General features: G+C 51.2%; 1 protein-coding gene across 10 annotated transcripts; it reads right to left on the bottom strand.

The window, feature by feature from the left end:
- Nucleotides 1-175: 175 nt before the first annotated feature.
- On the bottom strand, nt 176-27,919 carry SLC11A2 (solute carrier family 11 member 2). Of its 10 annotated transcripts, XM_026113940.2 has the most exons (18): nt 27,823-27,919; nt 27,074-27,247; nt 16,765-16,848; nt 15,339-15,478; nt 14,451-14,576; nt 13,961-14,080; nt 12,257-12,363; nt 11,506-11,576; nt 11,348-11,415; nt 10,749-10,904; nt 10,133-10,291; nt 9,687-9,773; nt 9,058-9,177; nt 8,667-8,816; nt 8,262-8,335; nt 7,951-8,104; nt 7,299-7,352; nt 176-1,960 (listed from the first exon to the last, which is right to left on the bottom strand). In XM_026113940.2, exons 3-18 carry the CDS (start codon nt 16,796-16,798, stop codon nt 1,883-1,885), a joined length of 1,698 nt encoding a protein of 565 aa, XP_025969725.1. In that variant the 5' UTR covers nt 16,799-16,848; nt 27,074-27,247; nt 27,823-27,919; the 3' UTR covers nt 176-1,882. The 10 variants fall into 10 exon arrangements, with proteins under 10 accessions (XP_025969725.1, XP_025969724.2, XP_064354772.1 ...); XM_026113939.2 differs by lacking the exons at nt 27,074-27,247; nt 27,823-27,919 and adding an exon at nt 26,277-26,340; XM_064498702.1 differs by lacking the exons at nt 27,074-27,247; nt 27,823-27,919 and adding an exon at nt 26,277-26,340 and having other exon boundaries at nt 176-1,821.

Here is a 27,919-nt window from a genome sequence, read left to right as displayed (position 1 = left end):
ATGCTATATAATGTATTTTACTTACCTTAAATGTAAGAGCTACAATATAAACAAGTGCAAACAGTATAATTTGTCTGTGTATTGAAAAAATGGAAGTGTATTGACTTCCTCCAGCAAAAGTGACCAGGGACGTCGGCTGTATTTCTTAAAAGGGATGAAACCTGAACAGAAAAGGTTAAACTGAATCTGACATATTTATTGGAAAAGTCTGGCCCTCTGTCACATTCTTCACAAGCCACAGTGTAGTCAGTACATTGAATAAGTTAGTGCCAACTATGTAGAAACAAAAAGGCTTAATTGGTAAAAGATTTAATTAAAACAGAACAAAGATTTAATTAAAAGAAACCCAAGATATGACATAAAAATGTGTCCAAAGCACCCTCAGTCTGGGAACTCAACAGTGTCACTGCAAAACAATCAACCAGAAGAAAGAAAAGAGGAAAAACAAGTGTGTTGCCCTTGGAGCCTGCTGCCTTAAACTCCCTGTCTGGGAACCTCCCGTAGCCCAGAAACAGTCCCCAGCAACACCTGAAACTTGTTGAAATGCCACAAAAACGGAGAGAGGCTGCTCCATTGCAGGCATGCAAGCTCTGCCCTGCTTTCACCAGGGAAAGGTAACACCGGGCTGGCCGGCGCGAAGCCAGGGCACAGTGCCGCGGCGGACAGCAAGGCCGCGAGTTTATTTGCTCTGTACCCTGCTCTACGTCGGTGAAAAGCGTTCGCTGATGCTCTCCTTACAGAGCCCGGCCCTCGAATGGAGCTTTTAACTTAACTCTGAAACAGCAGCTTCACTGCTGCACGTGCAGAGGTAGATACTGGCACCAAGTCCTCTAAGCTCTCCCGCAAAACTCGCGCCCAACGCTAGTCCTGACACCCACCTCCCTGCTGCCCTGCGGAGGAGCCTGGATTTTGGCTCAGCCCTGGAGCAGGGACAGGGATCTGAATGTCTCGCTGCAGTGTCAGTCTCATGAAAACGGGGCACGTAACAGCAAGTAAAGGAGAAATGCACACGGGTGGCTTTGCTGCAGCTACTGATCAACAGTATTGTCGCAGGGACAAACGTACAGGAAAACCGTAGGGACCGGAGCAGCTCTGGACTGGGCAAGATGCCAGCGGAAAGGGGAGGTACCCGTCTTCTGGGAGCTGAAGGCCTTCAAATAGCCACAGTGGAGGTCAGATGTGAACAGGTATTATAGCAAAAATAACCATAAGCACCTGGTAAATATAACAGGCAGCTTCTAGGGAGAAGGACTGCTGCTTGCCCTGCCGTACACGTGTGCAGCCTGGCCAGTAAGGGCAAGCATCGTGGCTGCTTCTCATCGCTGCCTCCCTTTCTCCTCCCAGCTAACCTGAGTGCACCTCGTCAGCAAAATCACTAGGGATCGAATGAGAAAACTCTGCTCCTGCTCAGCTGGCCAAGCTTGGAATTTACCCAAACTAGGAAAAATAATTAGTGTCACATCAGTACCAGATCTATCATCAGGCAGGAGAAGTTTGAATCTAAATCAGTAAAACATCAACAAATCCCTTCCCAGATCAGATGCAATTATTTTTAAAAAGTGTAAAAACTTTTAAAGTACCTAAAAAGCAAGACACTGACCCCAGCGTCAGCAGTGTTATGAGGTGGTTTGGACCCAGATCTTCACTCGTGTTGGCGTCTCCGTGACTGATGAAACGTGCAGGCTCTGCAGGTCCGATTTAACGCTCCTGTTCACACGACAGTTTTCTCTTGCAATCCTCCCTGGAAGGAATCCTGGCTTCTGCTTACAATCTGCAACCGTACCTGGTTCTGTGCTAGCCACAAGTGATGGAAAGAGTTTTCTGCAGCACAAAAGGGTTTCCATTAAAAACAAATCTGTTCTTACTACCGCAGTTCCCAGCATCATCTAGTCACAACAGAGTCTGTATCAACATTGTTCAGGAGGAAGAGTTCAGGGTGAGCAGCGAATCCCAGGTGATACTGGAAGAGGCAAAGAATAAGAGAGTTAGAGAAACCAGCAACCACCAAGCCTGCGACGCCCACGGTTAACAAAGCCCAGTAAGAACGAGATGTATCACCAGAAAGACTTGTGCTTTGGCTTAGTTCCGCTTTGAAGACTTTTGGTTAAAAACGAAATAGATAGAGAGTGTCCAGAGCAGGAGCGGAGGCATCCCCAGGTTCGCAGAGAAGGACCCACATCCCTCCTGCAGGTAGGTCCCTGCCTCCCCGCCTGCAGCCGGAGGAAAGAGGCACCCGCCGGGGTGAAGACGCCAGCTCCGCCGGGACCTGCAGAGCATCACCGTGCCGGGCAGGAGGGCTGCTCCTTCGGTCCCGTCCCGCTTAACCGAAGCGGCACATTTCCATGTGCACAAATCAAAGGCGGAAGTTTGGGGATTCCTCTTTTTTTTTTTTTTTCAGTTCAGGATCCTTAGATATTCAAACCAAAGCATCGTTAAAGCAATTTTAACACTTTTTCACATAACAGTTAAAAAAGAAATAGAGCACTTATAAATTTGATGAGATGGGTAATGGGGCCAGTTAATTGCGAGTGCTTAATTAAGCTGCAGGGAGCGTTGCTGGAATCACTGAGGCCGCATGCAGCTGATTAGGAGGGGAAAGCAAGGCCGTGCTCGGATGAAGCCGGATGGCCGCTCTGCTGCTGCTCCATGCTGCCCATCGCTTACAGCAGGAGACTGCGCCATTCAATCGCTAATTATAGTTTAAAGCCAAAGAAACAGCTTGATACAACACAAATACCTATTTATTAGTAAACAGATCCACTTTAAGAGCATGTCTACACATGGGGATATTCCAGAATAGCTGTTTTCTTCTGCAGAACATTCCCTCAGTCACTTTAAATCAACTTTCGTCTTCATTCAAATTAAGTTTGAGTATAGACAAGCCTTAATTAGCACTAACTGATTACACAGTTTGGTTAAGTAAAATAATATGTTGTTTCACAGCAGTGGGTCCTGTGGGGTGGTCAATCCCAGGGGTAAATTTGAGTAGACTATATTTCCCATTCATTCATAGGCAAATCCCCCCAAAAAGGGCTGAGGGAATCAGGATGCATTATCACACTGGCCATGACAACAACATGCAAGTCTGGCTCCATCCACACACACATGAAATGAGCTATTCCATTCAGCAAACTTTATTTTCATGCTTAATTAATTCAAAATTGGTTAAAAAGATTTTGGCTGCTCCCAATCAAAAGGCAGGTGCAGTAGTTTGCGAGAGAGCGAGACTTACCACGAGCATTTCTTACCAGATAGAAAAAAAACCTAAATGGCCTTCATTCTCTCAGAGAATCGTGGCAGGCTTACAAATTAATCTTTCCTCTTCAAAAAAAAGAGAATAAAGTCCCCCAAGAAACACAAGCCACTTCCACAACCTGGCTGGAAAGCTTGCAGAGGTGGAAAGGAAAGTTCCCAGGTCGCAGAACAACACCGATTTCCAACCTCCAAAGCCAGAGCTGATGCTGGTCGGAGGGAGGAGAGAAGGAACAAAACGGGGAGGCAATTTCTGCCTCTGTCATGAAGATTTTTAGGCAATGAGAGGCAGTGAGATTGTCCCTCCGATCTCCTGTAAAAAGCAGGCTACAGAATCTCACCCAGTTGGTCTGGCCTCTTTCTATTCCAAATAAAGAGGTCTTTTATCTGCTAGTTTCACTAAAAGGAAAGGGAAGGCTTAAAAAAAACAGTAAGATTTTTTTAGTGCAGTTGACGGTTTGGCCGAGGAGCGGACAGGAGCAACGTGCCGCCAGGAACAGAAGAGCCAACAAATAGGCTAAGAGTGGGGAGGGATGTGTGAGCTGTGCCCCGGATCACCCCCAAAACCCACAGAAATCCTCCCAGGCAGGCACCAAGCGGCTAAGGGCGACCTTTGCCTCTCCTGGCTCTCGATACTGCCTGGAAGGTGGAGGAAACCATCACGCCAAACCAGCTGCAAGGAAACCAGGAGCACCTCAAACGCCTGCAGCAATGGCAAAAGCAGGAGGGTTTAACTCCCGCGGGACGGGGAGCGAGCTTGTACCGCGCTGCTCGTCTCTCCGAGTTAGCACAGGCTCCGGCGCAGGCTGGCGTGCAGGACATCAAAACCTTCCCATCGCTGGCAAGGGTTTCTTTTATAGCCACATATTGCTAGCGATTTGGAAAAGAAAAAAAAAAAAAGAAAAAAAAAGACCCAAGAAACCAAGTTGAAAAAGTATCTGTCTTTTAATTGAAAATGTAGCTTGTACAAACTGGTTCAAAGGCAGATACGGGGGGGGGAAAAAATTAGTTTCACAAAGAACAGAAGCCAAGAAGCGAGGAGAACTCGATCCAGAAGCTCCTGCACAGAGCTACGACCTGTAAATTCTCACTTCTGGAGAGCAGCCAAGAAAATCTCCTCTGACATGTTACAACTCAAAATACACAAATCAAAGAGATTCATACAATGACATTACAGAACCCATTGGCCGAGGAAGGCAAGCAGATCCATGTTTTACAGTCATGCTGGTCACAAACATGACTTTGGTTAACAATCCACACCATTTTCCAGTTACAGAAAACAAATTTACACTCTAAGCTTTCTGTTTGTACAATGGGACAGTGGGATTAGGCATAAAACCTACAAGTGTTACAAGGCAGGAGTTAATTCCAACCGGAATTTTTGAACTAATAACCTTAAATATATTATGTCTTAGTGCTTGCTAAATTTGAGAGGGGAGCAAGCAAATTTCTGCTGCCTGAAGGGCAGGCGTAGTGTAATCAGTCTTCTTAATTAAAATGAAGTTTTAATACCATGCTTAGCAGCTTTGATTTTGTCATCGTGTCATTTGCTTCCAAGAAATGTGTCAGGAGCAGCATCAGATTCTTTCTCAAGTTTCTAGAAACTCTTCTCTTAGCGAACGTAGGGGTCTGTGCTCGCTGATACGCGCGCACGTCCCGTGGCCTCGGGAGCTGCGACGGGCTGCCTGGGCCTGAGCTGGCACCTGGGAGCCAAACTCACCATTGCTCCCAAGTAAGTTCTGCCAGTGCAAAGCTAAAACGAGCCAGAATCGCTCTGAGCCACCCTGTCGCGGGAAGCTACGGGTGAGATACTACCGGGAACACAAAACAGGAGAACACTGCCTCCGAACGTGCCTTTTACCTGCTGCTCGCACGAGCTGATGGCATGCCATGCCTGAAGTGTGTTCGTGCAAGAGAAATCACAGTCAGAAACAACCCCCCAAATGCTACAGGTCTGTAAAACACGTCTCTCCGAGGCTCTGAATGCCACAGAGCGGTTCTCTTCGCAGAGGAGACTCTGTGACTAGAGAGACACTGAGGAAGACAGCTAATTTCCTGAGAAAGCCTCATTTCCAACGAGGGGCTAAAGAAGCCCAGCTCATCAATGACCCTACGCTGGGCTGTCCTGATCAATCTTCCCCAAAACACTGTCTGGGCAGAGATAAAACCCAGGCTGCTGCTTAGGAGAGGGAAGGATTAGAAGTACCGGGCTGCACTGGGCGAGTGGGTGCTGGCAGTGTCCCCACGGATGTCGGTGGCCCCGCTCTCCGGAGCCCATTTCTGAGCCCTCTTTATAGGTACAAGAGCAATCGCGGCTCAGCTCTGACATGTGCAAAGGCAGAGGGATTTGGATCTCTCTCACGGCTATCCACGCCAACCTCACACTCCTGATCTTATGTTATCCAGCCTAGTTCTGGATCAGGAGAGAAAGGGCAGAACTGCCAGCAGCTACATTAAGTAAAGTGTCTATTAACAGAGGTTGTTTGCTACACACGAAACCACTTGTACGCGGTCTCTTAGATCCACAAAGCATTTCAGTACCCAAAGATCTCTGTGGAGCTGTGCCTTAACCCTGTCAACCAGCTACGGCTTCCAGATAGCAATAGAGAAACCACACCAAATAAAACCCTGGTTTACAATTTCTGACACATGATTTTCATAGTCAAATCACACACATACAAGACACTTAAAAACACCCTGTCATGTAGGATGTAAACTCTTAATTCACATAAAATTGGGAGAAAAAGTGGACAATCTTTTCTAATCACAGAAGCAGAATGTACAGGTCTCAATAACGTAATTCTTTGCCACATCAGATTTAGGTTGCCTTCCAGGTTAAGATTTTTCTCCCAAAAGACAACTGAACCACAATAAATGCTAACAGAGATGGGCAATGAGAAAAGGTTTTGGAGTAAACTTAAAATAGGGCCAACAGGATTTGCAAATAGAAAACTGAACTTGTGTTATCACTTATGACCACACTGGAGAAGGCTATTCGCATATTTTGCAATATGAAATTGAGAGCCATGTAGCGAGAATTCTTGAGAACTATAGAGTGTTTCTATTAATCACATACATATGAAATAAATTCACAAAACCATAAATAACCAGTAAACATGAAAACTCTTTTCCTTTGCTGACCACCAAAATCACATGCCAGGCAAGAAAAAAAGCGACAACGCTAATGCTGAGGTTTCCTGCCCTTATGCTACGGGACACTCTTCTGGCATCACGACTCCCACGCTCGTGGAAGCAGTCTGCACGTCACATTCAGCCTCGCTTTAATGAAACTGAGACTCTTCCCCCAAGTATTTTCAAGTGAAAAGCAAATCCAGTCAGATCACGAATAACAGCCGCAACATGACTTTAGAGGTAGACTCTGAATGTAGTGTCACTACTTTACATTTTGCCTAATGACAGTAGCAGGAACATCCTTCAAACATCACCAGAAGGGTAAGATTTTCTATTTCCTAGCTTACTGTTTCATAGATCCTGCGGTTCTGTTCAGAACCGGTAATTAACTCAAGTTAGATCTTCACCGTGCTGCAGTGTTTCTGCTACACAGGTTAAAATGCTAAGAGATGAAAGTCTGCTCTTTCTGATGCAAAATCGAAAAGAAGCTGGAGGCGAAGATTAGCCATAAGGAAGAGTCAGTTTGCAGCATGGTGTGTGCTACGCTCTGCTAAGCCATGAAACATGTTAGTGTCTGGAAATCAGGCAAACTGCATGCAGCTCCTGTATCACCCAACTGACATCATGCTACTTCTTACAAGTGTGATTAGAGGCGTTCAGCAAAGAAAACAGCTGACTTTTCAGTATTTTAGCAGCAAAACATTTCCCAGTTTGTACATCTGATTTTTATACAACAAACATAACTACACAACTATTCCCTGTGCAAACTGCACATACATTTGTATATGTTCACACGGTAAACCATAGAAACACACTGGCTCTGATGGCTACTCTCTGTGTACAGACAGACACGGTATCTACTTAGCAGAGTGAGAAGGTGACTCTTCCGTGAGCAGTGTTCTAGTGACGCTTACCGTTTTCCCACAGGCCAGGAAGGAGGCTCCGAGAGCGATCAGACACAGCCAGGTCTGCAATGGAAGAAGGTGCCAACGATCAGAAACACTGCAGCACGTTACAGAGACCGTTACAGATGTTGGTGCTGCAGAGACCATGGGCTCTGCTTGTCTAAATGCCGTCACATGCTTCATGGTAAATAAATTGGCATTTGAAATGATAGCGGAGTGGGTTAGAGGTAAAATGAACGATTCACTGCTGGGCATTTTACACATCTCTGTTACCTCTGGCAATATAAAGGCATGTACAAAGGAACCAGGAACTGTGAATGCTTCCAAAGTCTCCTCTGGCCTTTCAGCTGCTCTGACATTAAATCAAGGCTCTTTTGGGAACAGGTGAATTGCTAGAGGAACAGTCAGAAGAAGGGGGGCAGAAAGGCTGCGTGGATTAGTAGGCTCAGCACAAAACAGATTCTCAAGCAAATCTGGCCATGAAAGCCTCAATTTCCCCATCTGTTCTGACCCTGAGGCAGAGACACTTTTGTGCCTTAAAATGTGACAATATTAATATAACAGCAGCTCCTGAGAAAATAAATCCATTGACTTATCCCACCTACAAGGATGCTCAGCTCAACAGTTATTAATACCAGGGCCACAGGAGAACCAGACTTACCAAATATGCTACAAAGCACAGGTAGACCACACTGAGAATCGCAGCCCCGATGTACAAAGCTATGTGGTTCAGGGCCATGACATAGGCCACCACAAAGTACATGTTGATGGAGCAGACCACAAGGATCACCACGCCGCCACCGATCTTCCAGAACCTGTGAGGAAAATCAGAGCAAGTGGGGTGAGGCGGAAGGCCCAGTCTTGCACCTGGAAGAGAGCCGTAGGTCACGAGGCCAGGGGAGAAATGAAACGTGTGCACGAGAAACAGCAACACGTCTTCCCCTGCCTGCAGGTGATTCCCTTTGTACTTACAATCCATTGGCAAAATCATTCATGACACTGGGCAGGCTGGTGAATGTCAGGACAGGGATCAAAGCAAAAGGAAGCTGGAATAAGCAACAAAATACAGAAGAATTAAAAGTGGAAACTGTTCTGATTATATCAGCATAGACAAACCTCCAAGGCTTGTTTATATCTGACAGCATTTCCCCACAACTATTGTAAAGTGAGTCAAAGGGACTTCCCCTAGATGGAAAGAGGAAGCAATTTCAAACCATGGGTGATCCTTTCCACCTCCCTCCAACAGATCAAAGCCTGCTGACAATAACTTGCTCTGCTTAGCTCCTCCTGCAACCCCCTAGGCACCAGAGGCTGAAATATCCAGTGCGACATGGCTTTCTCCGAGACTTGTCCCCCAAACTAGGTACAGCTGCTCACCTGGAGGCTCATAAGGACATTTAAGAAGTCATTCATGCCAGTCAGGTGCTCAACATCCTGGAAGATGGCAACAAGCAGGGTGGGGGTGATGGCGATAGAGCGAGTCAGCAGCACGCGGGCAAAACGGGACCACCTCAGGTTCAGGAAGCCCTGTGAAAAAAACATTGTGGCTGCTAGATGAAAACAGGACAGAGACTTCAAGTGCAGCAGGGAGAGGGGGGCTGAGGGTAGGATTAAAAGCTGACTTGCTTGAAAGGCACATAAGGTAGTTTGCCGCAACTTCCAGTAGCAGCAGAGTGTCCAAGGAAGGGGCTATTACCCTTATTACCTTTAAAGGCTTGGGAACAGAGAAGAGTCAGATACATGGTAACAGCAAGCTGTTACTAATTACCTCCATGACAAACTGTCCAGAGTATGTCCCTGTCATCGTTGAGCTCTGGCCTGCAGCAAGGATCCCAATTGCCCAGATATAGAGAGCAGCAGGGCCGAAGTAACATCCCAGAACAACACCCTGGAACAGAGAATTGCAGTCTCACATCAGCTCGATCCCACATCTGAGAGCTCGAACAAGAAAGAGCAGGCAAATTCCCTTGTGGCCAGCTCTTCCATCAGATTAATCATGGGCACTGAGTTGAGAGAGAAGGAATAATCCATGTGGAGGGGAGGGAATAACTGCTGCAGACATGGGGAATGCTAAGGCAAGGCCCTTCTTAAGAAGATTCAGGATGGATGCAAGGAAAAACTTTGTAATGGCCAAGCTAATAGAGCAGGGGAACAGATGGCCAGGGAGTCCCTGAAGACATGTTAGATGTAGCAAGATTAGCAAAGGGATAGATAATTTGGGCTGGGCAAAGGGCTAGACTCCAGGACTGCCTGAAGTCTCCTCCAGCTCTATTTCTGGTAATCCAGTTACAAGTCCTGACCTTCAGCAGTTTCTATTTACCTAAAAGAAACAGTCGCTAACAGACAAGGACGCCGGGCTGCTGGAGATGAGACCATCCTATCCAGCAGGTCACTCACCCCTTTGTAGATATCCACTTCCAGCGTCTCATTGTTGTTTGGGAAGAGCGAGGAGTGTGGGCTGCTGGCGTTCATACAGACTGCGCTCTGCAACGACACGAAGGGGCAGGAGGCTCGACTTGCTCAGCCAGGGAAAAGTGAGGCAGAGAGCTAAAGGATGCAGGCAAGGAGCAGCAAGCGCTGGAGGTCCCAAGGGGCTGGGTGCCTCTTCAGGCTAGTCTGAGTGGAAAGAGTCAGCATCCTTGCTCTCATTGCCTCCTTTCCACGCAGAATATATGCGCTCCCCTTGACACAGGGGCACTGGGGAGTCTTGGACCTGCCCTGTCTGAGCCCTCTACTAAGAGGGTCCCCATTGCTGATCTAACAGCCCCATGACTGAGTGTCAGCCGGTCCCCCAAAATCACAGCCCACAAAGAGCGATGACCCAGCTCCGACCAGCAACTCACCACATTTTCATTCGTCTTTTCAAAGAAAGCCTCAGCAAAGACAGACACAACAAAGATGTTAATGATGAAGGAGACAAAGAGAGCTATGCAGGACTCGATGAAGAAATATTTATTGGCTTCTTGTACTTCCCTCTTGTTTGCACGATTCACCTGCCGGGACTGAAAAGGAGATGGTCACAATAGCAGGTTTGAGAAACAGGAATTCATTACTATATTATTTATAGCTACAATTACATTAGATTGACAGTGTTACAAGGGACACAGAAAGGGAGGAGAATATGTTGGAGGCAAGAAGAAGCAAAACCCAACATTTGCAGAACAAACAATGGCTTGGAGTCTGAACGCAGCTGGTTTTGTCAGCATGCCCGTGCTAGCCAAGAGATGGACATCTCTGGTCCCATATCCGCACAGGAAGAACACGTGTCCCAAGGGTCTCACAACTAACCCCGTGCCAGGGACTCAACCAGCCTCCTTCAAGGGGTTTGCTGTGTTCCCACTGAAGTCAATGCTTAAAGCAGGCTCCCAAAGGCCCACGGCTGTGACCGCTTGAGCCTTTCAGGACACCGGTGCGCCACCCCCGCGCATGCTTTTGGCGTTAGTCAGAGCAGCCACTTACCTTGACCAAAGCGGAGTGCAGGTACATGTTGTGTGGCATGATAACAGCACCCACGATTCCCACAGCTTGTTCCAGCTGAGGCGTGCCACAGTTCTGGCAATAAGGGATGAACAGCCCTTTCAGCAGGTTCTTCTGATCGGGTTTTACTGTAACATACTGGACACAGAAACAAGAGACACGGGTAATTTTAGCTTGACATGCATCACACAGCAGTTTAGACTGTCCATTTGGAGACTGTCATGAGCCAAAACGTGGCCACCTTGGAAACGACAAAACCACAGTGTGGCAATCGTCTGCCATTTAATAAAACAGGGGATGCTTCACCGAGCAGCAGACACAGTATGTGCCAGCTTCCCCTGCAAGAGGCAGCGTTCAGTGCACCCCTCACTGCCAACGTGTTAACCCGGTGACAGCCACAGATCAGAATCCTGCACCACTGGAAACACAGACTCAACTCCAGACAGCCTTAATTTTAAATCACAAGTGTCTGCCCCCGTGTTTTTGTGCTGTCCTGGCACACGAGTTCACCAGTGGTGGGGAGAAAAGGAAACTGTCACCAAACAGCTCTGGGGGAAGCCAGAGAGAGACAGTGAAGGTACCTCGTATCCAAAAGTAAGAGCCATGACGGTAATCAGAAAGCCAAAGAACGCCTCCAGTTTTCGCAAGCCTGTGAAAAGAAAAAGACCATCAGCAATCTCAGGGCAAAGCTGCATCTCAGATTTAGTTTTCAAAAACTGAAGGAAAAAGGAGAAATTACCGTATTTGTCCAGGAAGAGAAACACAAATGTGTCAGCAATGGTGATGAGCACGCCGCCCCACAGTGGGATCCTGTGAGGGACAGGCAAGGGCAGGCATTAGCTTACAGAACACTTTGACCTCATCTTCTAGCCACATTAATACTTCAGAGTCCAAAATCTCCGTTTAATTAGAGTGTTTGTTTGGGAATGGAACCGCATTGTTCAAGGGTTTGTTTGCAGTCTGACAAGACGTTTGGCTACATGGGGCAAGAGACCATAGGTTTATTTTCTGCACAAACAGCTCAGATAAGAGTTTTTTCACTGAAACTAGAAAGCAAACCACATGCCCACATTGAGAATGACAGGAGTGAGTTAGACTTTAATAGCTAGTTGGTACAAAACTGTAGCTTCTCGTTAGGTTTTCATTCCCAAGCTTCCTGTCCAAAGAGAATATCTTCCTGGCAGTGCTTTACTGGGAATATAAAATTTGCCAGGAAGGCTGCAGCCCAATTTTGGTGTGCATCAGTTACAGTTAAAGTATAAGCCAGCCACCCACAGCTCCCCTTGTAGCAAAAAAAGGCCCCCAAGGCTGAGTCATCCAAGACAAACAGCTAACATGGCTTGGCTTGGATGAATCACCCTCCACAAAGTGCTTATTTCAGAAGATTTATAGGAAATAAATGAGTATATTTGGCACACACAGTGTCACTTTCTTAATCCTAAAGAGAGGGATTAATTTCCTGCTTGCCTGTGACGACAAACCCAACTTACTTCCCCATAGACAAGAGGTTGATAGCAATTGCTGAGCCAATGACTTCTTGCATATCGGATCCGATGATAGCGAGTTCGACCATCAGCCATAGGATAATCCGAGGAACCTAGAGGTACAGAAAACCCAACACCATTCACAAAGAGGGAAAATTTCTTCTCCCTGTAATTTCCTGCATGAGCATGTGATTGGGGTGATTATGCATTCAGGGATGGTCTCTTTTTCCAGACTTGCCACTGTCACATCAAATTAATGTGTGCAAAACTTGTTGACAATTGCCATTTTATGCCTGATTCAGAGCAGAAATACAGGTTACTTGTGGCAATCACTGGAGAAGGTTCTTGGATCACTTGTATAATCTAAATTACTCAGCTTAATAGATCTGTCTCACTGGGGGAGCGAAAGTGGACGCTTCTGTGTCCCGAGGTGCTGGAAATGGGCTTTGGAAGACACTTCACATGGTCAGACCAATGACAAAGTCTCAAGTGTTTGATGAGAGCCATCAAACTGTCTACACTGACTTGCAGAGATGCCCTGACTTCCCCACAGCCCTTTCCCAATGGACAGCATCACTCATCTTCACTTGAACAAGATGCAGAGCCCTTTCTTACACAAGATACAACGATTTCTTAAGCAGGGAAATTTAACAGCCATGAAATGATCTTGTCCTAAAAGGCCATCTCTCTCCTCATGATTCCCTGAGCTCATTTAACTGACTGTATTTGAGCTTGGTCCTATTGGTCAGGGAGCTTGATAGAACAGCCTAAACTGGAAAATCGAAATCAGGATTCCTGGGTTTTATTCCTGACTCTGTCTGCAATTCACTGCCAAATGCCAGGACATTTACTCCACCTCCCTCTTCGTGTTTTCCTTTTATGTAAGATAGAGAAAACATCACCAGGACCTGAAATGCCCCCAACCTGTTATCCAGGTTCTTCAACGGCCCTTGGTTAGTGCTAAACCATGGCTACAGTTAAAAACTTCTTCTAAACTTGCCTTTCTTTCAACTGTGGGCCAAAACTGAAGAAATCAATTGGCACGCCCAGCTTCTCTGACACTAAGGTAAAATGTGACAATGAAAATGTATTTTAGCAACCAAAACAGTTCCTCAAGAGGAAGATTTGGCACTTAACGGGCAACTGTGACCCCTCACAAGTCCCATGAGAGAATCAAATTGACGCAGACCCACAAGGTTATCAGAAGAGTCTCTTCGTACAGCAGAAATGAGAAACTGGAATAAACCCATTCACAACTCTGGAGAGGAATTTGGGCTATGCCAGGCCCTGGCAGACCCTCTGCGCACACCTGTAGTGAGGAGCAAAGCTCCTCTCCATGCCCTTCTGGCTTGCTCTGTATTAGAGAGAGATTTTGTAACTCTCAAGCTCACAACAGCTGCTGTTGGAGCTGGGTGGCAGGTTTGTTGGCTTGCTGCACACAGAGGGATCAAAACCAAAGCCGGAATTGTCTCTGCTTTCTTAATCTGGACCTTAAGAAACCACCTGGCCCAAGGCACAGCTAGTTATTTCCGCATGGAGGAGCAGAGACCGGAGCACATCAGGGCCTGCCAGATTTCTCCTACGTGGACTATGGATCCCACTCCCAGGGCCTCGCGATCCTGCCCGCTCCGTCCCGGCCGTCACGGTGGCGGGGAAGCTCAGAGCAGGGGCTGCGCCCTGCGGCCAGGGAGGCACCGCGAGGTCACCCACCTTCTGGTACTGCCGGTTGCAGACTTCAGCGAGGTGCAGCCCCGTCACCACCCCCAGCCTCGCGGCCAGCCGCTGCAGGAGCAGCCCGATGATCGTCGCCAGCATCAGCACCCACAGCAGCTGAGGGAGACGGGAAGACAGGAGTGGGTGCCCTGGCGTAACAAGACGCTACGGCCGCGCACAAGGTCCCAGGTCCCCTGGGAACTTTTGGGAATCACAGGCATTTGGAAAGAACCACTACTGACAAGTGGAGGCTGTTTTAGGAGCCTGGAGCTGGCACAGGATGGGACCAAAGGCAGACAGGGCCAGGAGTCACTACTGGAGAGGGCACGTGAGAGAGTCTCACTCTCTCCTTCTCCTTCTCTGTGGTGTTGTCAGCCCAGCAGCAACGACGGGGCTTTTAGTACTCCTGCCCTAAAACACGGGGCAGCACGGAGGGTAGAAGGGGTGGGCAACTTACAACGCTTAATTTGTAAACTTCTGCACTGACCTTAAATCCGGCGACAGCCCCGGACTGTAGATCCGACTCGATGTTGCCCGGATCCAGGTAGGCAATGCTCATGAGAAAGCCCGGCCCCGTGAAGGCCCAGAGCTTGCGGAAGCTAAAGCACGAGTGCTTTTAAAGGGAAGAGAGGATTGGGAGGTGAGAACTCAGCTCCGCACTGGAGCCCCCTCCTAATGCAGAGGATGGATAATCCCACAAGAACCACCCCAAAAACCACCCAGCTGTTAGACATAATGAGCGGCAAGAGACACCCAGAGTTTCTACTTTAATTTTCTCATTGCTGCAACAGAAAGTGGCCCTGGTATGATCAGTCTGTTCTTTCATCTGGTCCTAAACTCTCCGGCAATTTCTTTACTTGGGGACAGCCAAGGACACAATCACGTCAACCAGGGCAGGAGACGAAGCCTCTTTTCCCCGCAACTGAAATGCTGCCTTGTTGCTCAGTGAAAAGTAAAGCGGGCACCTATATGCTGAACACAGAGCCCTCTGCGAAGGGGACAGTCCTCACTGGTGCTGTTACCACGGCCAGTTAAGCCTTGATAAGGGAAAAAAGAGCCAACCTCCCCTCCCCTGGGGCTACCCACAGGAAATTTCTCTGCTCTTCGGCTAATTTTGTTGCTTGTAGCCACGCTTTGTAGAAGAGAAATTACAATGGCGAATCACGAATCCCACAGCAAGCACAGGAGATACTTCACCCCCTTCTCCCCCAGATCTCCATCCACTGGAGCAAGACAGCCTTGCCACCCTTCCCAGTCTAGACAGGAAGGGGAACCAGAACCCAAGGGAATTACTCACCCCGGTTCCAAACGTATTCAGATTTTCCTATCAGATTTTCCTATTGGAGTGAGTGGGCAAGTGCCCAGCTATACTTACTGTTTCACCTTCAGGAATCGGGATCTTGCTGTCAAAGTAGGTGGTAAAGGGATCCTCTGAGGAGGCATCCGGAGACTGCAGCGGGTTCATGCTGTTGGAAATTGTGCTGACAACCTCCCCGTTTTCCCCAGAGGCATCTTCTGGAGGGACAAAAAAGAAAAGCAGAAAATGAGTGAGGAGTTAGTACGAGGGTCTCTGGAAGCAGAAAAACTTGGCACAGGCCTGGCAAGACCCACAGGCAAAGCAAAATGAGCGTGTTCTGGCTTCACAGTTAACACTAGTCACACTATTTTTAAGAAATAAACATGTGAACATAACATATACTGCTGTAAACCCGCCCAGGAGCCCACACTCCTGAACTCACACTGTACAAACCGCCTTGGCTGAACTCTCCCTCTTTCACACAATGCGGAGGCCGGTTAGCTGGCAGATTGTTTATTTAGGTTTGCTACAAAAAGCCGGCCTGGGGCACTGCCTGTAATGGCAGCCCAGCAGTATTAACACAATGATTAAGTGGGACTCAGCAAGTCAAATCCAAGAGAGACTTGTGTCCGCTTCTGCACGACCGCAGAGAGCCTTCCCCTGAGCTAGCCTGGAGAAACCGGTGTCTGCGGAGTCTAGTTCGAGTCCTGGAAGGACTCTGCTACCAGGCGGACTCCAGGGAAAGCACAATGCAGCATTTGTTTGGAAGCAAGAGATAAGTAGGAGACTGCCTGATAATCTTCCCTTCTCCTAAAGCATTACAGGAACAGGGGAGAGACAGCCCTGCTGAATTTTCAGGACGGTTTCTAAATTTAACTTGTAAGAAAGGTGTGCAAGGTTAGTCCAGCAGTGCAGTCACAAATTCCTGCAGATCACACGGAAAGACCCTCCCCTGCCCAACTTCCACAAAAAGCCAATTCCAGAATTGAGGCAATACTCACTTTTGCTACCTCTACGTGGCATTTTGCTCTAAGAGCTGAAGAGCAGCATGTGTCCTGAGCGTCTCGTTTTTGTAAGAGGAGGACTAAAAACAAGGCCAGCTCTTTTACCAAGTTTCCTATTGCATCATCAGAGTAAACTGAAGTTCATGGCTCCTCCTTTTTCCCTGCCTCCCAAATACCTCACACGCCTGTCAGCAGACCCATTTACATAAGGGATTTAGAGTTACCTGTGTGTGCGGGAGCAAGAGAGAGATCTGACTGCACAAGACCAGCTTGTTCATCTCGTTAAGCAAGGCCGAGTGAGCCGCAGGAAACGTAAATCTATTGCTGGAGTCATTTGACAAGTGAGAGGGTTTGTGCCCACTGTGATAATCAAGCATACGGGACAGCAAACGGGCACCTTAAATCCTCAGGGTGGTTTTCGCGGAACAAGGGAATAAATTAGACAGAAAAGAAGGTCGACAGATCAGAGCATGTCTGATGTGCCACAGAGCAAACCTTACCGTAGGACGCTTTCCGGTCCGTACCGGGCGCCATGGTGGAATCCTTCCCGTGGCTGGGAAACTGGTTTAAATTGGCCACGTTGGCTGCAAAGGAGAAGGGGAAGGGTTTGGTTACCAAAATATATCAAGAAGGAGAATAACGACCTGTAAGAGGGATGGCAGAAGCAACAGCTACTGGCAGGGACAGAGTTACTTGTCCAGCCCTTTTCCAGCTTTGAAGTACCTCCCAGGCCCAGAAGGAGAGTGTTTTGCCTGGAACCCGCTCGGAAACTCCCGTTGCCACAATATGAAAAAGGACTGGACGGACCAACTGGGCAAACCAACATGACAAAAGTGTTTGCAAGCTCCCGGGTTTAGGACAATGAGTATTGTGAAACTCCAGCTAAAGAAACAAGAGTGGAATTTCCTTGATGTGTAAAAAATTGCATACCCTCCCTCCCCCTCCAGGCATGATTATTAGCCCTTCGCCGCACCCTTTACAGGGCACCCGAAGCCTCTTCCAAGAGATGATGTAACTCTTCCACCACGGTGCATTTTTAAGTCTAATCCATGCAGAAAGAAACGGATCTGCTACAGGACTTCAGATGAAGCTGGCATCCTCCAGACTTTAAACCCCTCAAGGACAAGTCAAAACACCAAGAGTATATATGTCTGGTATGTAAAGCACTTAACCTCCATCAGAGCCTGTTACATATTAACGGGTGATTTTCTTATATTATTGGTTCAGTGACTCTCAGTGAAGACATAAAAGGAAAACATTAGCTGGAAATTTACTTTAAGTGATTTGAACCAATTTTAGGTTTTTAAAGATTAATTCACTGGTTCCATAATGAGCAAACCTGCAGTTATAAAGGTGGTTTGTAACCAAGCCTGACATGCTAATCCAGAGAGGGTTATCTCATGCAGGGAAAGAGCAATACTGCTTCTTCTAGGCATGACTACAATTGTTATTTATCTATCCAAATGTACTCAAGATTTTAAAGTGTTGATTCTAGAGTAAGAGATTAATAAAGCACACGGCATGCCCCAGAAGCTCTGAACTCAGCACAACTCGCTGCTCCCACCCGCCACCAAACCTGCCAATGGGCAGCGCTCAGGGAAGGAGTTCGCTTATTCCGCCACTTTGCAAATAATCTTGAGTGTTTGCTCTACATGAGCACAGAGAAGAATTCGTCTGTGCCTGTGCAGAGCTAAGCAATAAGGTTTCATTAAACCATGAGATTTCCTGTCACTCACTCTGACGCTTTTTCGCTGCTCATATGGCTGCGCACGAGTCATCTCTGCCTCTTCTGCAGAGGAGAAGCCGTGCACTAAGTCACCGGCTCCTGCAGCCTCACGGGCTCGGGGCAGCGGAAAGCGGCGCTGCTTTGCAAGGCGTTAGACGCGAGGCTCCCGGGACAGGAAGGCTGCCTCCCGCCAGCCGCCGCATCCGGCGCGGATGCAGGGCTGCCCTTCGTTGTGGCTGCTTGCACACGCCGTGGAAGGAAGCAGGATGCCAGATGCCACCACAGATAGCTGTGACACCGCGTGCCCTACACGCCGTGGCCTTAAACGCATCGGCGCCCCTGAGAACCCTGTCCCTCCCGGGTTTCAGCTGCCACTAAACCGCTACATGCTTTGGGGAGAAACGGTAAATATATCGAGTAAATAGACCTTGCTCCACGGAGAGCAGAACTGCAGCAGCTCCCTCTCGGGTGGCCCCAACGTCCAGGCTGGAGCAAAGCTTATCTATCCTAAGTGATATGTGCACACTTGCACTATTTCATTTCTTCCTGCATAGGCTCATTTTTAAAGCACAGACCTAAGGGCTTTTATTCTAAAAAGCTAAAATTCAGCAATAAGCCATCTTTTCTGGGACCCACTCCCTTCAGGAGGAACGATGCTTACCTTAGCAGCAAGTCCAAGAAACATTCACTTCGTTAATGAAGGCAAAGGGGAAGAGGATCACATGGCGAACGTTCATTACGGAGCGAGACTGACCTAAATATCTCCTTGCAAAACACATCTTCACTTGGGCGTGAGCAAAATTGGTTCCCCTATCTCTGCCGACAAGCTCCCTGTAGCAACCGAACTTGGGACACGTTCATTCACAGCCGCACGCCGGGACCGCTTTCCTACGCGCGCCGGCTCGGAAACGTGGCTCACAGACCCCCCTCCCACGCAGCCCCAGTAAAAGCAGCCATCGCCTGGCACCCAGACGTGAATATTTTGCCTGTACTATTTCACATACTTCCAGCCTCGCTCGGATGACAAAACCGCAGAGCTGCTAAGAGAAGTAAGGCCAAGACACATCCAGGGATGGTGATTTTTCCCCCTGTCTCCACGTCTGGATGCTTTTCTAAAAGAGCTGCTTTACTGACACACTCACTGCCCTCAATTCGGTGGCAGGTGGATGAAACCATAGGGCTTGCAGTACGCAGAAGGTAGAGATTTATCATTCCTTCTACCCTTAACCTCTATGACTATCTTTAGGCAATTCCTGAAACGAAATGAGCATATTATGGGCTTGCTGGGCCACGTCCTGCCTCCCTGAGGCAGAACACCTACCGTATATGATTTGTGAGATTGATTTTATAGATCATATCCATGCTTATGCAAGACATCCAAGTTTCCAGAAGGAAATATTCCTTGGAATAGGTCAAAAGACCAAGAACAGACTATTGTGAGGCTGCTCTAATCCAAAACCCAAACACACTAGTTTTGTTCTCTAGATATTCAACACTGCGTAGCAAACAACACACCATTCTTCGGCGTGCGCCGTGGCTTTTTTCGTGATGGAAAGGTGCCCCTCAGGCCAGTGGCTCCTTTCTTCTCGATCGCAGCGAAGCGGAGGTGCTGCCTAGCGAGGGGACATGGGAAGCCTGGGGAGCAGACCGCGGCTTGCCCATCACCAGCGTGAAGGCACGAGGGTTCATTAGACAACAAGGGATTTTGTCTTGCCTCGTGCGGAGAACAGTTCCTGCGATTGAGATTTCTGCATTTGATGTTGGGCTTTGAACTGGGCTGGTTTCTGCAGGGCACGCTGCCACAGTTAACTCTTTTAAAGCAGCTTGGAGGGAGATGCCTGGGTAGCACGGCTTGGCTTTTCTGTTCGTATACAGACTTTGCCGTGGGCTTGCAGCACCAGGCTGTCCTTTACATAAGGACATGGAGAACCTAAACGCTTTCTTTACAGCTCATGTTATGTAAGTCACATGGGGAGAGCGCTAAGTGCAACACACCTACAAAACACAGCAGAAGACCCAGTTAACCACTCGTGTCCCAACGGGGATAACTCCTGGCGCTCCGGCCCTTGCAGCCACGTCACCCCTGGCCAGGCTTCCCAACACCTACACCGCCGCCGCAACGCCCGAGCCCTGGCAACCCTTCTGCTCCGCACACGCCCAGCGAAAGCATCCAGCCGCAGCGGCCGCGCTGCTGCTTCGCCCCCGCAGGATTCCTCCTCGCCCTCGCACCGGCTCTCACCCACAAGTCGTGCCGATGAGCAGAGATAAGCAAAGCAAGTAAAGATAAGGCTGTAAACATCCATTGCTACAGCTTCGCTCAGCCGCTGGAGGCAGGTCGCCTGGCTGGCTCCAAAACAGGCTAGATGAGCCCCCTCCCTGCTAATCGCTCGCCTCTCGCTGTGCCGCCGGGGTCACCTACTTGCTCGGCCTGGGCGAGGACACGCTTTGACCTGTGTCAGGAGCACGCTGGGCCGAGGCACGGGGGACCCGGCCCTCCAGCTGCGATCCCAGCCCGCCCGAGGCCTTGCCAGACCTCGCCATGCTGACCTAAGTGTGCTTTTCTTCCAGAAAGAGAGAGCGTGATTTATTTATTTGTTTTAGGGATGTAGGGAAGGAGAACAATACCTAGGAAACGGCAGCCTAAAAGCAAGGAGAAACTCCCCTGCAGAGTCAGCTGGGATCAGGAGGCTCCTGGATTTAGGAGCATATCTCTAAGCTGTTCCCAATTGCTCTCTTCTGGTTTTCGTGAGCACAGAAGGAAGGGTGGGATGCTGTTGCACGCCTGAGACTTGAAGCAGTGTTGCAACACGGAATAAATAAAACTGATTGAAAAGCTTCGTTCCTACAGTGGCTGTGAGGCTCGGGGATTAAAAACGCCCTCAAAAAAGGAGGCAATGCCTGGGAAATGTCAGTCAATGATCACTGTAAAGCAAAAAGGCAGAAACGAGCAGAGACTAAACTGTGGGACCACCACATCTGCAGTCCTGGCTTGAGGCTGCAAGCTCCGACAGTGGGACCTGAAGCACCGGGTCATCCTAAAACCCCAAATGCCCCAGATTTTGTCCCAAATTGGGCACAGAGCCCTGCCGCTTTGCTGACTGCAGTATCCTGGTCTCTACAAAAAAAACCTGTAATCAAGACCTCATTTTACAGCTCCCACGACCCATTTAATGAGCCGTGCTCGCTGCCCTGCCAGGGAAGGGGCTGCATGGCCGCAAGACGGCAGGAGGACAGCGTCCCTCCACGACACGTCCCCTCCAAGAAGCCTCTGCCTCCCCGGGGCACTCGTGCGCGGCTCCTGGGCTGGACCTGCCTCTCCGCCGGCTCCCCAGCGCCGCGGGCTCGGGCCGAGACGGGGAAACGCAGCCCCGCGGAGGGAGGGTCACGCTGCCCTTCTGTGCTTGGCCTTGCGTTACGGCGTTTTGTCTCCTCCGAACAGAAGCGTGCCCAAAGCGACGGCTGCCGGGCGGCCTCGGCTCTCCCCACGCCAGCACCGAGCACCTCCCGAGCCAGACGCCGGAGTTTGGACCCCGGGACACCTGACCGTGGCTCTGCAGCGATAACGGGACGCTGAATACGTGGCCCAGCTCACACAGCCCACGGGTCCTGCTTCGCTACGAGGACCAACCTTTGCCCACGCAAGCACCCGGGAAGTCGCTCCAGACTGGGAAGGCTGGGGACTAACGGCTTTTCACTGCCGAATGCACCAAGCGCAAGACTAGGACCCCCCCCCCTCCACCAAACACCGGGCGGTTTCTACAGCGTTACAGTCACGCAGACAGAACCACCTGGAAGGCCCGACTTACAATACAATCGGTGATCGCTGTATTTCAACGATAAACAGAGCGAGCGTGAGCGGGCAGCTGAAAACCGGAGGCGTGCTGGTCGGCGGGATGGCGCGAGTCCCACGCGGCCCTGCGGCTACGGCACGACACGCGGACCTCCGCCTGCTTTAAAATGCAGCCAGCACGGAGGTGATCTTACCGGCGGGTTTGACGTCCGACCGAGCCCTCGGGGAGGGAGCAGCGGCGTAAGGAGAGGAGCGTGCGGCTCCTGGGCCCCGCCGCAGCTCGGATGCGAGCTGTGTGCTCAGCTGCGGCGAGTTTTGGCGAGCTCCCAGAGGCTCCCGAGGTGCCGGCACAGCGAGCGCCACACGCGAGCGCCTGGTTTCGGCAGGGCAGGTTTCGGACAACTGACGTGGCCCGCGGAACATCGCCCTGCGCCTGCAGACGCCCCGCGGAGCGAGGGACAGCCGCCAGCTCCGGGTGCCTCGTGGGGCCCGGGGATGCCCAAGGTCACCGAGCGAGCGCCGGGGATGCACCGGCCCTGCCGGCCCGGGCTGGGGGGCCCCGCCGGGCTCCCCAAGGGGAGTGGAGCTGGGATGGGGGCCGGTGCCCTGGAGGTGGGGGCATCGGGGCGACACGACCCCCCCCCCCCCCGGGAAACACACACTGACCCTTTGCGGCTAGGGAGGGGGGATCCCAGCACCCCCAGGGGAGCCCCCCAGCACTCACCGGAGCGGGGATCCACCTCCCTTAGCACTCACCGGAGCGGGGATCCACCTGCCCCAGGACTCACCAGAGCGGGGATCTACCGCTCCCAGCACTCACCAGAGTGGGGATCCACCTGCCCCAGGACTCACCGGAGTGGGGGGATCCACCACTCACCGGAGTAGGGATCCACTTCCCTCAGCACTCACTGGAGTGGGGGGATCCACCACTCACCGGAGTGGGGATCCACCTGCCCCAGCACTCACCGGAGTGGGGATCCACCCCCCTCAGCACTCACCGGAGCGGGGATCCACCTGCCCCAGCACTCACCGGAGCGGGGATCCACCCCCCTCAGCACTCACCGGAGCGGGGATCCACCTGCCCCAGGACTCACCAGAGTGGGGATCTACCGCTCCCAGCACTCACCAGAGTGGGGATCCACCTGCCCCAGGACTCACCGGAGTGGGGGGATCCACCACTCACCGGAGTAGGGATCCACTTCCCTCAGCACTCACTGGAGTGGGGGGATCCACCACTCACCGGAGTGGGGATCCACCTGCCCCAGCACTCACCGGAGTGGGGATCCACCCCCCTCAGCACTCACCGGAGCGGGGATCCACCTGCCCCAGCACTCACCGGAGCGGGGATCCACCCCCCTCAGCACTCACCGGAGCGGGGATCCACCTGCCCCAGCACTCACCGGAGCGTGTGTGTGTGTTGGGGGGGGGGGGACACCCACCTCCCCGGGTGCCGGTGACCCCCCCTCCGCCCCCCCCGGCTCCCAGCCCCCGCCGGCGCTCACCGCCTCAGCCGCCCCCGGGCGTCCCCGCCGCCGCCGCCGCTCCATGCCCCGGCTGCGGCCCGCACAGCCGCCGCCGCCGCCGGCCCGGCTCTGCTCGGCCCCGTTCGGCTCCACTCGGATCCGCTCGGGCCCGCTCGGCTCCGCTCGGCTCCACTCGGATCCGCTCGGATCCGGACGAGTCCGTTCGGCACTACTCGGATCCGGACGAGCCCGTTCGGCTCCACTCGGATCCGCTCGGCTCCGCTCGGGCCCGCTCGGCTCCGCACGGGCCCCCTCGGCTCCACTCGGATCCGGACGAGCCCGTTCGGCTCCGCTCGGCTCCGCTCGGGCTCGCTCGGCCCCGCCCCCTCCATGCCGCGGCGGCGCCCGGGCGCGGTGAGCGGCTCGTCGCGGCTGGGGGACACCAGCGCCCCCAGGGCAGGGCGGCTGTGGGGACACTGGGACCCTCAGCGTGGCTCGGCTGTGGGGACACTGGATCCCCCGGCACAGGACCCAGCATGGGGACACCAGCCCCCCTGGTGCGGCTCAGCCATGGGGACACCAGGCCCCCCGTGAAGGCCCCACCATGGGGACACCAGGACCTTCAGTGAAGCTCAACCGTGGGGTCACCAGGACCCTCAGCACAGCTTGGCCATGGGGACACCAGGCCCCCCGTGAAGACCCCACCGTGGGGTCACCAGGACCCTCAGTGCTGCTCAACCGTGGGGTCACCAGGACCCTCAGCACAGCTTGGCCATGGGGACACCAGGCCCCCTGTGAAGACCCCACCGTGGGGTCACCAGGACCCTCAGTGCTGCTCAACCGTGGGGTCACCAGGACCCTCAGCACAGCTTGGCCATGGGGACACCAGGCCCCCCGTGAAGACCCCACCGTGGGGTCACCAGGACCCTCAGCACAGCTTGGCCATGGGGACACCAGGCCCCCCGTGAAGACCCCACCGTGGGGTCACCAGGACCCTCAGTGCTGCTCAACCGTGGGGTCACCAGGACCCTCAGCACAGCTTGGCAGTGGGGACATTGACCCCCCCCCCTTCTACACAGTCCCCCACCCATGCATCGCCCCGTGTGGAGGACGCGTCCCCAGCCCCACAGTGGCGTCACAGCCCCATGGGACATCGGGGCGCTTCACCCTGAACCCCCTGCCCTCCTCCCGGGCTGGGCAGGGTATTTCGGGGAGCAGCATCCTAGGATGGCCTCACAGCTGACATTCTCCGCAAGGTCCTTGACTCTGGGCTTGCACAAACCCACCTCAGGGTCTGCACAGTCTAGTCAAACCGGGCACGTGCTGGCTGGGAGACGGGCACACCGGATAGCACCTCAGAGCTCTCAAACTTCCCTTCATTCATTTCCAAACAGGTTTTTAGGAGAGCGGAACATGAGCTAGTCAAGTCAGGAGTCACTGCCCTAGGTCCTGGAAAAATGTGATATATGGTACAAACGCTGGTTTTTGTCTCTTGGGTTTCAGGTGAGCTCTACGGAGTGGACGTAACATTTCTCCGTTAAATAGATAGCTCAGGCTGGGCCCTGTTATACAAGGTGGTTGGAGACCTTTCTGATGGATGGTTTATTCCATTAGAAAACGCAGATTCATCAGGACCAAGAAGGTTCCTTAGGGGCATGCTGATGTCAAGAACGTTTTTCATGTCGACAACCTGAACTTCCAGATCTTCAGCTGCCAACATGACAAACGGCCTCAGACATGGGCTCTCTTTGAATGTTTACATTTTAATTCTTTCACAATAAATCTGTATTTTACATCCCTGTCACAGAAAATATTCTGCATTTTGGGAAAAGGAGATCTTGATTTGGGTTTTGTTTGGTTTTCCTTAAGTCTGTCTTTTCTGGAGGGAAATGCTGCTCTTTCACAGATTTCCTGTTACTCTGGAGATTCCCTTGAAAATTTAAGATACAATTTTTAAAGTAACCACTTTCTGATAACAAAGGCAAAACATTTAGCTTGTAAGGTAGATGAGAAACCTGCCAGCCCTGGACTAGTGTGTGATAGGTACCACAGGATCATTTTGAAAGGTACATCTGTGTCCTTATCTCATTTCCCAACTTTTCTCATTTTTCGGTAAATTACCAAGAAAGCTCTTATAACCACAGCCTGATCACAGACACAAGGGAGAGCGAGAGACACAGGTCTGGCTCACGAGCAGACAAGGCAGCATGAAAATGCTGATCCACGCTAGAGAAGTCGCCTTTTGAAAATGAGAGCCCTTCGCAGAGCCAACCCGCCCGCATTTGGAGTACGGGAAAGGAGGGGCTGCACGAATTCACTTCTCACTTTTCCCAAACATGCAGCTTTTGCAACGCGCGTCCCTTTTTGCTTAAATGAGAGAGCAAAACAATCACATGGGACATTCCCAAAACCACTGAATCCAGGAGAGATAAGAGGAGGAGAAATCTGGGAGAGGGGAGACTTGGTGGTTGCTTGCTTTACCCCACCTCTGTAGAGAAAGGGCCAACAGCCCCATTCAGGGTGGGCATTAGAGGAGAAAAGGAAAACGAAAAGCACAGCAGCCCCAGCGTGACTGCAGCCCTAACGCTCTCCCATCGAGATGCGTACAAGAGCGGCTGGGAAGGTGCGAGTGGCATCCTTGAACAGCTTCCTCACTCAGAAAGCAGCCACCATTGAGCATGCCGGAGCAGGAAATCATGCGGAGGTGGTTCTGGGATTATATGTCCCTCAGAGGGAGATGTCAACAGCTTTTATCCAGAGGCTAGAAAATTTATCTTGTTCCCAAAATACTGCAGGATTAGACTGAGTGAAGCATCAGCCAGCAGCTGATCCCTAACCTGGCTGCAGCAAGAACATCCCTGCAAGGTGCTGCAAGCAGAGGGAGGAAGTGAAACAACTGTCATTTGGAAATATGTCCCATGTGTTTTTTGAGCTATATGGAGAGCTCGGTGTGGAGAACAGCTCACCCTCCTGCACCCAGAAAGAGGCTTTCCAGGAGCAGCTTTCCTAGCGCTAGCACTTTGCGATACTCACCCAACTCACAGGCCGGCGAGCTCTGCTCTAGAGTGTATTTCTTGCGCATTGTGCAGGAGGGTTGCTGCTTCTTGCTCTGCAGTTTCTGGGAGAAGATAGCCCGGGCAGCGTTCCTTCCTCTATATATGAGGTGTCCCCACCCGTCCCGCTGGTTCCCCTCCCTCTCTCCTCCACCCATGGCCCACGGGCACCGCAAGCCCACGGAGCTCCGGTCCTGCCGGCGCTGGGCAGAGGTCCCCCAGGGACACTCAGCGGACGACTCAAAGTCTTCCGAACGCAATTGCGTCTATTTCTGCCTTATCGTGACCGTAAAACTGCCAAAGTAGTAATTAATAGGACGGCCGCGCACTTTGATGTGGAGCCTTCTCCACGTTGAGTGGCAGCGCCGGGCTTGCGGAAAGGTGGGTTACGCGCTCACCGGGGCACCTTATCAATCCTGGACCTCAATTAAAAAGCCATTGGGTTGAGCATCAGGAGCGCTCCGGTGGTTAGTTCATAAGGCCGCCTGGACTCTGCTCCACCAGGGCTATTTGACAGATTAGAGCCTAAAGTGGCACTACTGAGCGTTTTCCAGCCATCGGTACGTGCAGCACTGATAAGACATTATCCCGTCCCTCGGCTGGATCAATATAATATATTATCACTGATTCCTGCTGGTCTGAAACCCACGAAAGCACAGCGATAACCCCAGGGTTTTTCTCAAACCTACAAAAGGCCCCTGGTGCCTTGTTCTGATAAGCAACAGCTGAATGTGCAACATGTAAAAAAAAACGTATGTACAAGGGTAACAGACTTACCACCCAGCAGGGCAAAGACACATGTGTGCGTGACTGCCTTCACGCTGCTCCTGCCTCCTTTAGCTCTCAAAGTGGCTCATGGTGGGTTTGGGGGCTTTCTCTAGGGAGAAGATGGATCCTCTTGGGAAAAGCATCTTTGAGAACTCACAGAGGACGGAGGAGATGCCGGAAAACCTGGAAACAGGAAAATGTAGTGCTTGGCTTTAGCAACGTCTGGGAGGAAAAAAGAGACAGTAAAGCTTAGAGATAGGGTAGAGGCAACAGATCGTCTTTAGGGCTCTTGACCCTGTTTCCTGAGACAATCTCATAGCGGAGGGAGCAAACATGACCTATATGAAGCTATACGGGAACTGGTGGCAAAACTGGTTTGGTCACCCAGTTCGCAGGTTATCGGCACCTCGCTGCCGAAGGGAAGGATGGCTGGAGGGGTCACGCACGGCTCTGGCGCCTGGTCCCACGCAGTGGTTTTGTGCCTGGGCTGACGGAGCAGGGAATTTGCCTCATGGACCTGGGTGGGGAGGGCTGCTCCCAGTCTGGGCCTTGACAAAGTGAGGGATGGCTGGAAAACAGGCTGCAATTCAGGAGGGACAAAGGCGGGGTTGAATGAGCAAAGATACGCCCAGGATGGGGACAGAGAGGCTGGCAGGAGCAGGGACGTGCCTCAAGAAGAGCTATCAAACAGGGGAAAAAGGCTTTGTAAAGGGGAAAAACCCTGGAGAATGGGACATTTCCCATGGACTTGAACCAACCTTGCACCATGGGAAGCTGAGGCAGCGCAAGGGAAACCTTGCTGGAGCAGGGACCGCCGAGCGTGGGAGTCGTCCGAGTCTCTGCCACGCGAGGAGC

This window comes from Dromaius novaehollandiae, chromosome 28, assembly GCF_036370855.1.
Source record: "Dromaius novaehollandiae isolate bDroNov1 chromosome 28, bDroNov1.hap1, whole genome shotgun sequence".
Lineage (NCBI taxonomy): Eukaryota > Metazoa > Chordata > Aves > Casuariiformes > Dromaiidae > Dromaius > Dromaius novaehollandiae.
This window is presented reverse-complemented; position numbering and strand designations above follow the sequence as displayed.

Bases quoted from the DNA above. Each gene is read 5' to 3' on its own strand.
- SLC11A2 (XM_026113939.2), bottom strand. From the start codon at position 26,325: ATGCGCAAGAAATACACTCTAGAGCAGAGCTCGCCGGCCTGTGAGTTG. The intron at 8,817-9,057 runs GTAATTAGTAAC...TTTTTTTCACAG, and splicing joins CTGGACAGTTTGTCATGGAG to GGCTTCCTGAACCTGAGGTG. The intron at 8,336-8,666 runs GTGAGCAGCTGT...TGCTTATTCCAG, and splicing joins ATGTCCTTATGAGCCTCCAG to CTTCCTTTTGCTTTGATCCC.